Source organism: Bactrocera dorsalis, chromosome 1 (genome assembly GCF_023373825.1).
Source record: "Bactrocera dorsalis isolate Fly_Bdor chromosome 1, ASM2337382v1, whole genome shotgun sequence".
Classification (NCBI taxonomy): domain Eukaryota; kingdom Metazoa; phylum Arthropoda; class Insecta; order Diptera; family Tephritidae; genus Bactrocera; species Bactrocera dorsalis.
The window spans coordinates 67,068,706-67,080,861 of NC_064303.1; the positions used below are offsets into that span (position 1 = coordinate 67,068,706).

The window sequence follows — 12,156 nt, forward strand, 5'->3', positions numbered from 1 at the left end:
AAGATACCATAATATGTGTACAAACTTTTGGATCAATAAATTTAAAAGTTTTCTCAGAAAAAAAATCTGGGAAACTCGCTTTGTTCGGCCTTCTAACCGTATACAAAACCTTAACTCTTGCTTATAACATCCTTACATTTAAATTATACATATATCATCTAATAACCACACACGACTTGGATGTAATGATTAAGTTCCGCTAGCCATAATATACCTTTAGCCTTGATGTTGCAAAAAAACTTATCATTCGGTACATTTTTTGACGCCAAAATTTTTTGAAACGAACTCAGAGTTTGGTTTTGATCGCTTGTGGAAACAGTTTTATTTTTGTTTTTCTATTGGAGGCCTAATTATTTACGGCACCGTACTATAATATCGCTTAATATGTACAATATCTTAGTGATACAACGATTATAGCAGTCATAAAATTTTTCATTACCATTTTTTATAATAAATTTACCTTAATTCTCAATTTCTTCGATTACCCCTTCATTGGTGCTAGATTTCATAGAACGAGCATTCTTTTGAAGAACACGAAATAGTCGCTGGTGGTGGGATTTGGAGAATATGGATAAATAAGCAATTCGAAGCTCAACTTTGTCATCGTATTCATTGATTTGTGACACGGTGCGTTATCTTGATGAAACAGCAATTTCTTATATTTCAAACGAGACTGTTTTCGCGATGTCGTCTTTCAAACAGTCTAGCAATGCAATGTAGTAATTGCTGTTAATGGTTAGAAAATTGTCGAAGAACATTATTCCATGCACATCTGAATATTCAGTACACTTCTTTATTTGGTGAAGCCGGTTTTAAATACATTCCTGGCGAATACAAAATGATTTTTTGTGTTTATTTATTGAATGTAAATAAATGGTTGAAATGACGCGTAAAGAAAGGTACGATAAAACAAAAACTTCAAAAAAATTATTAATCTGTAGGAAAGGAGCTTTCGCGCTATGGAGCTTTTTTTTTTGTTTTTAATTAGACAAAACGCCGGCGATTTGAAGAAAACTCTATTTGCCCTTTTTTAGACAGTTTTTCGTAGAAAAAAATAGCAAGATTAAAAAAAAAATAAAGAAATACTTCTCTAGCACGATAGAGAACGCGTTAAAAATTTTCTCTCCAAACTGGAACTAGATATCTTCAAAACTCTTTTGAGAGTGAAACCCGGTTTGAAAAACACCATTCTGAGAAAAACGCGTTTAAAGATTGGAGTCGCTATGTTAATTTCCACTCATTGACACTTTCAGCTAGCAAGCTGAGCTGTGTTTTGGTATTGCTGGAGGTGGGCCGTTGCTGTTGACTTATGTAACTTCAGCCTCCCTTGTTTGAAAATTCTCCCGAATTTTTATTCTAACTTTAGAGTTTTCTTTGTATATTGTATATGGACAACAACGATCATTGTAAAAATTATTGTTAATGATATGTGATATGATTATAAAATTTTTCTTTACCTTTAATGTAATTAATATGTACAGTGTCGGACAAAATTCATTGCATTAACTCGAGTCTTACTCATATTCCGTCAAAACTTTTTACAGAATATGAAGAGATATACTTCATTGATAAATAAATTTAAATACGTAATTTGCTCCGTGTCCTCGGAATACCTGAACTCTTGCCCTTTCTTTAATGCTTCTGACAATGGTAACGGGTGATTTTTTTGAGGTTAGGATTTTCATGCATTAGTATTTGACAGATCACGTGGGATTTCAGACATGGTGTCAAAGAGAAAGATGCTCAGTATGCTTTGACATTTCATCATGAATAGACTTACTAACGAGCAACGCTTGCAAATCATTGAATTTTATTACCAAAATCAGTGTTCGGTTCGAAATGTGTTTTATCGACAAATTTTGTTCAGCGATGAGGCTCATTTCTGGTTGAATGGCTACATAAATAAGCAAAATTGCCGCATTTGGGGTGAAGAGCAACCAGAAGCCGTTCAAGAACTGCCCATGCATCCCGAAAAATGCACTGTTTGGTGTGGTTTGTACGCTGGTGGAATCATTGGACCGTATTTTTTCAAAGATGCTGTTGGACGCAACGTTACGGTGAATGGCGATCGCTATCGTTCGATGCTAACAAACTTTTTGTTGCCAAAAATGGAAGAACTGAACTTGGTTGACATGTGGTTTCAACAAGATGGCGCTACATGCCACACAGCTCGCGATTCTATGGCCATTTTGAGGGAAAACTTCGGACAACAATTCATCTCAAGAAATGGACCCGTAAGTTGGCCACCAAGATCATGCGATTTAACGCCTTTAGACTATTTTTTGTGGGGCTACGTCAAGTCTAAAGTCTACAGAAATAAGCCAGCAACTATTCCAGCTTTGGAAGACAACATTTCCGAAGAAATTCGGGCTATTCCGGCCGAAATGCTCGAAAAAGTTGCCCAAAATTGGACTTTCCGAATGGACCACCTAAGACGCAGCCGCGGTCAACATTTAAATGAAATTATCTTCAAAAAGTAAATGTCATGAACCAATCTAACGTTTCAAATAAAGAACCGATGAGATTTTGCAAATGTTATGCGTTTTTTTTTAAGTTATCAAGCTCTTAAAAAATCACCCTTTAGTTGATAATCGAATTTACGAACTGCAGCAGGGGGAGCTTGATTTGTTGCCGACGACGCTGATGTCTCCATTGCATCCGCTGAGGTAGATGGTTGTTTCTGATAGTTTGTTTTTTTGTCTGCTACATTCTTAAAATTTCCATTCGCTTACATAGGCTTATGTTGGGTTTTTCAAATTAGAACTGTTTATTAAAAGTTTAAAACTGTTTCAGTGTTTTTTGTGTTAATTAATTTTTTTTTATTTTTATTTTTTGCAATTGAAACATTTATTAATTAAGCATTTGTTCCTTTCAATCACTTTTCTTAAGAGAAGCAACTCCTCGACTACGCCAATTACAGTTGTTCAAAGTATTTTAAATAATTTTAAATAAAAATACACTTCTTTATTTCTTCAAATTGGTCTTAGGCCTAATCTACTAAAAGTCAAATCAGCAGCGGTAAATGCCCAAAGAATTATTAAAGTTATATCGGTATTCTGCGTAAGACGATTGTCTCATGTCTCTAATAGTGACTATAGTAATTCAGTGATTCTGTTAGTCAGGAGTCTCATTTTGGTATTCTGGTAAATAGAGTATACTACTTTACAGTATATTACTATACTGTAACTGCCAGAATACCAAAATGAGACTCCTGACTAACAGAATCACTAAATTACTATAGTCACTATTAGAGACATGAGACAATCGTCTCACGCAGAATACCGACATTAGAGTCCCTTATGCAATTTGTCAATGCTTGGGAAATGATTATGTTAACAGTAATGCAGTTGCTACACTACGCATAAACGATATTTTTTGATGTTTTCGACGGTAACAGTCTCTTTGTGGCGTCCACTGCCCGCATCGTTCGGTGCTCATTTCGCCTAGTGTAAACTTTGCAAACCACTTCTTATCGAATGATTTTGAAGATATCAGATATAAACATCATCTAAAAATGAAAACAGATTATAATTTTTTAACCATCCTTATTTAAATGGTTTCAAATTGTTTTTGTGTTATGCTCAGCTCCTGGTCTTACATGACCGTCGAAGTCCCTTCAACAGATTTACTGATCTCCACCATTTATTCTCCTTTGCTATTAAATTAAGGTTAACAAGGACTGGGTAGCCTAAACGTGTTTGAACGTCGTGGTTTAAGTCACGCCAGGGCGGTCCCGTCCTTATAGGCAAGTTAGGGCGCAAGAATTTTAGGGTAACTTTTCTTGCTACTTTTCTTTACATATTTTAATTTTTTTTTTAACTTTATTTAACCAAAATATATAATAATTAAAAAAAATGTTTTGAAATATATAATTTTACCAATTTTCAGCCAAATCGGTTCAGCCGTTTTTTAGTTATAAATATACACATAAGTATGTATCTACCGACCGTGATTGTACAAACAAGTCTTTCCGTCTGTGGTTCTGACAATGTGCAGACACAGAACGAAAAAGCGTTTAATTTGTATATACATATAATGTACATAGTACACGGAAATTGTAAATAAAACGCCAAATATTTTTTTTTAAATAATTAAAGCCCTTATTACGGCCTTCAACCCCAATGCATTTTGGTTTAGGTGTTCTCAAAGAAAATATTAAGAAAAATATTAATAGGTAACGGAAGGTAGGTAAAAAAATATTTTATTTATAATATAACACTATTTGTTATTTTGAAAAAAATACATAGAAAGGTGAACAATTTGTCGAGCATTTTAAAACGTTTATCTCCTCTTCCACTAAGCAAAAAAACTCCCAATATAAAAAACCTTCTTAACAACCATAGATTTTGTAGTCTGCGCCAGCCCAAAACCAATTTTGTCATCATAATATATGTAAATCAAAACTAATGTCCATTTTAATCATTATTCACCTCTTCCTGAGCAATAACTTAATTTTTTTGCCTGTTTAATTATCTGTCAAATCTTAATTTTTTGGCTGGTAATTTTCCTTTTTTTAGGTGGGTTATCTCTTTTTTATGTTGGCAACAATGGTAATTCGACTGGAAATAGTTGAAGTTCGTAGTACCAAAAAAAGGTTGATCTGAAATTTGCTTCAACTCCAATTGAACTAAGTGGAGTTGAAAATCGAGAGTTTGTTTTTTTAACAAAATCACCTTTATAATATTCAAAAGTTATAAATATTGCAAACTGTCTCGAGCCATGCGCACTCATATTGTTTTTGGGGTGGCCGTGGTTGAGTTGCAGTTCATTCGAAACTTTTCATCATTAATTACTTACACTTCCGACCAGTGTCCATTTATTCACTAGTTCGGCTACTAACATGCCATATCATTTCAAACAGTTAATCGTTTAGTATGTGAGTGACTGTTTAGCCATGAAGATGGTAGTAAGATCTCCACATGAAGGCAGATGTGGAGGGAGTGGGTTTTATGACTACATGGTAAGATAAATAATTTTGGGTCAGTTTATTAGAAGGATATATTTCGTCTATCTCCCTTAATTTAGCTTCAAAAATTCCACAATTCATTTATCATTTTGAACATCTACCTCGGGTCTTTTGAACTAGCATTGATCATTTGTAGGAGAGTAAGTTCTTTTTTTTAGAAATTTTTAGTTTATGGAATTGGATATATGTTGAAGTGAATCCAAAACCCCGAGGGTACAGCTTTGATTCTATTGGGTATCTTGTAATATTGTAATTTCTTCCTAAAGGTGAACAAAGCGATACTCTAAAAACATTCATTGGTATTGCTGGCACTTTGTTTAGTCCAGTTACTCGGGAAGATACAAACCAAGTGGGTAAATTCAAACTTCGTAGAAGTTTTTTAAATATATATCTACAAGACTAAATGATGATCCAGAATATCGTTAACACATTTTAAATATTAATTTGAAACCGAGCTACCATAACTCGAAGGAATTTTAAAATTAAAAGAAAAACCGAATAACGTAACTCGGTACCCTTCGTATCTTCTCTTCGCCTCTCGCATCAATAGTTTCGGATGTGAATCAGCACAAACTCTGCATTTATAAGTTAATAGTTTGTAAAAAAAATTCTCATTTCATAAAATGCTTACCCTCTAAACATGCCAATATAAATCAATTCGGAAACTTAGCCATTTAACGCTCGAGTATATAAGTTGCATTACAATAATACAAATTAATTCAAACCTACAAAACAACGAAATAATTTTCAATGAACTTTTATTTTCTATTTCTTAATATTTAGTTTTACTAATACTTGCACCAATTTTATTAATGCTACCAAATACTTTAAAAAGTAATTCTTCGAAATGTAAATCTCAAAGCGCGGGTAAAAACACTTGGGTTTCCTCAGGTAAAAACAGTCTTTTTTCAACAATTTTTTTCTTTATTGGAATTTTTTATTGTTACCAACATACACTATTAACAAAGAAATTCTGAAATTTTTGGAAATAGAAATATTTTAAATTCGGCCATTGTGACGCCATTTCCTGTGACCTCTCGGAAAAAACATGCGCCCACGTTGACAGGATAACTCCTTACTAGATCATTTAAAGGGGGAAAATACGTGTTTTTTGGTTAAAATCTTAACTTAGAAACGAAGAAATAAAACTGAAAATTGGATTTTTAGCAGACATCTTTCCTAAAGAATTAAATTTCTGGTAAAGATTTCGCGTTTTTTTTTTTTCAATTGTCGAAAAAAAGCCTGTATATCAAAGACCTGTGTAAAATTTCGTGAAGATCGGTTGAGTAGTTCTTGAGAAATCTTGCCAACCGACTTCAAAAACACAGTTCCAAGAAAAGCGCGTTTAAAGACGGCGCACTTAGCCTACCTAACCTCGAGCGCACATGATCTCAAGCCAAAATTTTGACAATATTCTAGATGTTGTAAAATTTAATAGGGCAATAAAAAAACGATTTTTTGAAACCCGCAAACCTATGAAACCTCTTAATATCAGCGCTTTCGAGAATGGTCATATTAGCAACCACACGCAAAGAAAATTTCAGTTTTAGTTATTCCTATAGGGATACTTAAATGTCACTTCTGTTTAACTTTTTTTTGAGTAATATGTATATATTTTTTGTAATATTTTCAAAATATTCTAATAATGAATTTGTTTATTTCACAGTGAAGAACGTCCTAAACGATCGTATTCAATTGGAAGTAAGATAGACAGGAACAAAATGAAACGATCGGGAAATTCCAACGAGATTTTACTTGACAAAAACGATATCCGAGTCCGGGCATTTTCAGTTGGATCTCGGGCAAAAATTCCCAAATGTGACTTACAGCGTGCTGTTTTATTTCCGAGATCCCGCTTTAATCAGAGTTGTATTAGCAACAATAGTTTGAATTTTGGTGCTGAAGATACTGGGTATAAATTGGACTTAAACACGAATTGTGATAAAAAGTCAACGAGTGCTCCTATATTAGTCCAAAATAGTCAAGTATCTGTGGATTGTATGAGCGATCTAATGGAAATAGATTTTTCGAAAAGTTCTAGCCATAAAACAAATGGAAAAGCTGTACCTGTCAGTGGAAAGGGTTCTGATATATCTTTAAACGAAGTAAAGAGTTATCAGACATCTAAACCCATTGGCGAGTTGTTACAAACATTTCCGCTTAAAAAAATAAATCCTGAAGAAAGTGGATATTTGGAAATGAAGCCTTTGAACAACGAATTATGTTCCATGAATAAGCCTTTCCTATCGCATTCAAACGATTGCTTTGCTGATATAACAGGAGCAAGTGACATTACATCTCTATCATGCGTAAAAAGGAAGGAAGCTCAAATCTCCTCCCACGATAACTATCCATTTGAGGAAAAACTCGCAAATAAAAAAAAAAATCATTTGTGTATGCCTACTAAAAAGCTGGATATTGTATTCCGTGAAGAAAATCGAAATGATCACTTGGAAGAAGTAAAACTTGATAGCACTTCTACTTCTAATTCTGAGGATATTACTTATCTTTCGTGCATATATTCCCAACTTTCAGTTCAACCGACTTCAAAAACTGTTAATGAAACCGACTCTGAAAAGAGTATTTCTATGGTTGATACGGAGAAAAAATTTAAAACTACAAAACACATATTCCATGAGGAATATAGTACGAAATGTTCAGTGCTAGACAACGTACATGGCAAACATAACAGATCTAAAGAAGCAGAATCCTTTTCTAACAAAGAGCGAATATTGCCAATAACAGAAATAAATGAGAGATATTCTGTTTCATTAAACGTGCCTTCCTTGCCATTAGCTCCATTGTCCAACGCCAGCAAACTTTCATCAGTCGCTCGATTCAACGATGCTCCAACATTATTGACCGTTATAGATAATAGAGAAAGCGAAAATGTTCTTCCGAACTGTATAAATAAAAATAAAACACAGCATATTACCACGCCTACATCTTCAACTGCTTGCTCCAGTTATGAATTATATTACGCAAAGCTAGATTTGCCGCAATGCAGTACCAAAGATAATGCGAAATTCCAAAAAATTGAAAATGTTGCTTCTCCAACAATAAATACAGAAAATGATTCATATGCTAAAATAGATTTTGATCATTCTTCGGATTCATCATCTTCTTCTAAAACTTTAAATAATTGAACCAACGAAAATTATATTTTGCTTAATACTTAAATGTAAATAAATTACTTTCAATTATTCATTGGTGTATCTTTTATTACAAAAGCAAATGGATAAAATATGAATGCATTTTGTTGAAAAATAAAAAAAAATATGTGTTTTACTTTTTTGGTTAGCTTTGTAAGAGAATTTTATTTCTAACAAAACTTCAAAAAAAATTTCCTTTTTTACTTAGTTTTATTATAATTTTTGATGTAAACGAGAACCATATTTGATACTATAATTCTTAAGTTAAAAACAATTTATAAATTTTTAATTCTGATTTTGGGGTTAAAAAGGAAATTTCTGTATTAAGGGGTTAGGGGTAGTTAGAATTTTCAAAAAATTAATTTTTGAATTTTCGTTAAGTGTGTTATCTTAAAAATATTCTCTGAAAATTTCACGTTGATCCGATAATTACTTCAGTTATTCGACAAATAACATTCGGGCACTTCAAAGCGCTAGTTTGAACTTTAAACGCGTTTTTCTCAAAACTATGAGCTTATTCAAGGCACTCCCTAACTGCGACAATATTGCAGCCCTGATACTCAATTTGCAACACTGTTGCAGATGCTCAGCTGATACTTAAGCAAAATAATTGACACATTTTGCGGGAATTGTGACCGAATGTGAAAGTTTAACCATGAATTTTTTAATAAATATAGCGATAGATAATTTTGAAAGCAGTGATAATAACTAGCTGTTTAAGTATGGAAAAAATAGAAAACAAAATTTTTTAAGAAAGAGAAAGTGGCTCCTCGCTGAAATTTCAAACGAAGATGACAAAGGTTTGGAAACAGATACATATTTCACGCATTTTCGGATGACTCGTGAAACATTTGCAGTAAGTATTGTTGTTTACTTTTAACGAAATACAAAAGGCCCTTACTACAAAGTGTTCGTTTTGATAAATGCAAAGAGCCCTAACTACACACAACAACAAACACCACACAATACAAACACGGCCTTGTCCCGTTACACCGTTTTGCTTTGTAGTAGACAGCACAGTAAACACAATTAAAGTTTTTAGCAAACAGTACACGTGTTTTTTCAGCGATCTCAGTGTTTAACTATAATTGAATTGTTCAAATTTTAAGCAAATAAATTACATATCATTAATATGAATTCGGATAGTGAAAATATGTCGGAAAATAACGGGGCATCTCGACAGGATAGAATATATAGAATACTTGCTGCATTGCCGTGCACATAGCCTGTGGAGACTCCACATTGCTCATAGCTTACTAGACATAGAATACTATCTAGTTTGCCTAGTTTTTCTAGTTTTAAATTTAATAAACTTATACAAGCATAAATCAAAATATTATTGGGCATTTTAAATATTATTTTTCCCAGAAGTACATTTGTAGAAAAAGGATCTTTCTCCCAGAAATACATTTGTAAAAAAACGGATCTTTATCCTTTGTCATTATTTTCTTTTTCCTAGAAATACATTTGTAAACAAAAGGATCTTAATCCTTTTTTTGTTTTCCACATAAAAGATTTAAGCTACCTACCTCTCATTTACGTATATATACCGACGAAAGTTTTATTTCCGACGGCATTTCGCAAATGATAAAATACATTTTTCAAAAGCTCAAAGCATGCGCTACATCAGCTACATCAGAGATGTCCCGTAATTTAGCAAGTGGTGCAACCAGAAATGCGAATAATACTACAAAAAATGTGAGAGTTAATAACCAGCAAAAACGTATGGCAGGACAGAAATATCAAGGTTTATCTAAAGGAAATATGAACTATAGAAAGCCCAGAGAAATGAAAGATGCGTGTAAGTCGAAGTTCTGTGAGAAAAGTTCCATTCGATTTTGCTCCCATTTTACCGAAGATACTCGTAAAGAAATTTTTGACTCGTTCTGGATAATGTCGTGGGATGAAAAAAAATTATATGTAACAAACCTCATTGAATGTTCCAAAACACAACGTGTAACTGTTGAAAATTCCAAACGCTCCAACACTAAATATTATTTTCTAAAGCGCAATACAAATCGAATGCAAGTTTGTCGGCAAATGTTTCTATCAACTTTGGGCTTATCAGAAAAAATGGTACGTTGTTGGACCCAATCCAGTGGCTTACATTGCACCCAAAAGAGTCTAAAAACGCAAAATTCTGATCAAAATAAAGAAAGATTACACTATAAGAAAAGATGTAGCTACGTACAAAACTGGTTAGAAGATTTACCAAAGTTGGAGTCGCACTATCGTCGCAAATATACAACAAAAATATATTTTGAAGCAGATTTCAAAACATACAGACAGATTTATGAACTTTATTCTTAATCATGCGAAGAACATAAAAACAATGATATTGCTCGAGTATCATTTCCAATTTTTATGAATGTTTTTAAATCAAGCAATTACTCGTTATTTAAACCACGAAATGACCAGTTTTAAATCAAACAACTTGTCACAGGATATATTTGACATTCACCGAAATGAAATTGAAAGGATGCGAAATGAGAAGCAAAATGATATCGCAAATGCCAAATTAGGTGCATTTCTACTATTTTGCATAGATATGGAGGCAGTTAAACTTTTACCACAGTCCAACGCCAGCTCCTCTTATTATAAAATGAAACTTCAAGTTCACAACTTCACTATATACAATGTTATAAGTCGCGAGTCTGATAATTACGTTTGGGATGAAACCGAAGGAACTCTTGTCTCAGCAACGTTTACAACAATTGTTTTAAAACATTTAAAAACCCAACTTTTGAAACATCCTCACATTCACCACATAGTTATCTACTCTGATGGTTGTTCTTACCAAAACAGAAATGTTGTCCTTTCTAATGCGTTGCTCTCTTTATGTGTGGAAAAAGACATTACCATAGAACACAAATACTTAGTAGTAGGTCACACGCAAATGGAATGCGATTCCACTCATTCTCTTATTGAGAGACGAATCAAAAATAAACAAATACATTTGCCATTTCAACTAGTAGAATCAATAAGAGCAGCCCGGAAAAATCCTATGCCTCTACAAGTTCACCACTTAAACTACAAATCGTCACCTGAAATGCAAATTAACGTAACAACATTTTCAGAAATTTACAGTGGCATGAATGAAACACGGAATAAAATGGAACATGAGTGAAACAAAATATTAATATTGGTTAAAACTGGTTTATATATGACCGCAGAACCAGAAAATGTTGAACATATTTAATATTACGTATATAATTTGATGTAGTGAAGCGTAATCAATAAGACACTCAATTTCGAATTTTTTGATGATACGTTATTTTGCATTTCAGGTGGCGAAATATTTCCTCGATTACGAGTCTGTTCCAATGAGGTATTCATCTATTAGACCAGGTAAGGCACACTTTTAATTTCTAAGAAATTTTCCAAAACTTGATTGCTTATTAAATTTTTAGGAAGAAAAACAGGAGACCCTACTGTCAATAAGGTACGTGCATTGTCATACGAGCAGACTGGAATTATTTATTTTAAAACTGATATAAATGACGATTATACCCAGCCACCTCAAAGAACTTCAAAACAATTCACAGTTGTCGAACCTTCCCAATTGCACCTGAGCAGACTAGCAATTTCTAATAAGAAATGGCAGCATCTGCAGGAGCTGAAAAAAGTACTACCAGCAGACTGTCATTATTTTTATGACAATATACCCTATGAAAATTAATTATTATACGAGAGTTGTTAACACAAAAGCTAATAAAGTATAATTTACCGTTACCTCTGAACTGTACTACATATTTATTTAATCTTCTTGAATTAATTTTATTTTCATATACTAATTAATTTAATATATAATGCATTCAAAAAAATTTGGCAACCATGCTTAAATAAATTTTTCTTTATTTTGTTTTAAATATAATTATTAGCATCTACCTATTGTTATTACAGCGATTTATTACTTCATTGAAAATGTATTGACAGGTTACTGACAAATAACTAAAAAAATTGAATTGTAGTTAGGGCTTTTTGTTTCAGAAAATCAGGCGTCAAAAGGACGTAAGTAACATAACTTCTAAAATATTA

At 32.8% G+C, this 12,156-nt stretch overlaps 1 protein-coding gene across 7 annotated transcripts in view; it reads left to right on the forward strand.

The window, feature by feature from the left end:
- Window positions 1-11,904, forward strand: part of Irs1 (insulin receptor substrate 1) — a 276,196-nt gene extending 264,292 nt beyond the window's left edge. For 4 of the 7 annotated variants that reach the window (XM_049446911.1, XM_049447242.1, XM_049446114.1 and 1 more), the window contains one exon: window positions 6,633-8,173. In XM_049446911.1, the coding sequence (XP_049302868.1) occupies window positions 6,633-8,112 (1,480 nt within the window). In that variant the 3' untranslated portion in view covers window positions 8,113-8,173. 7 annotated transcript variants of the gene reach the window in all.
- The last annotated feature ends 252 nt before the right edge of the window (window positions 11,905-12,156 follow it).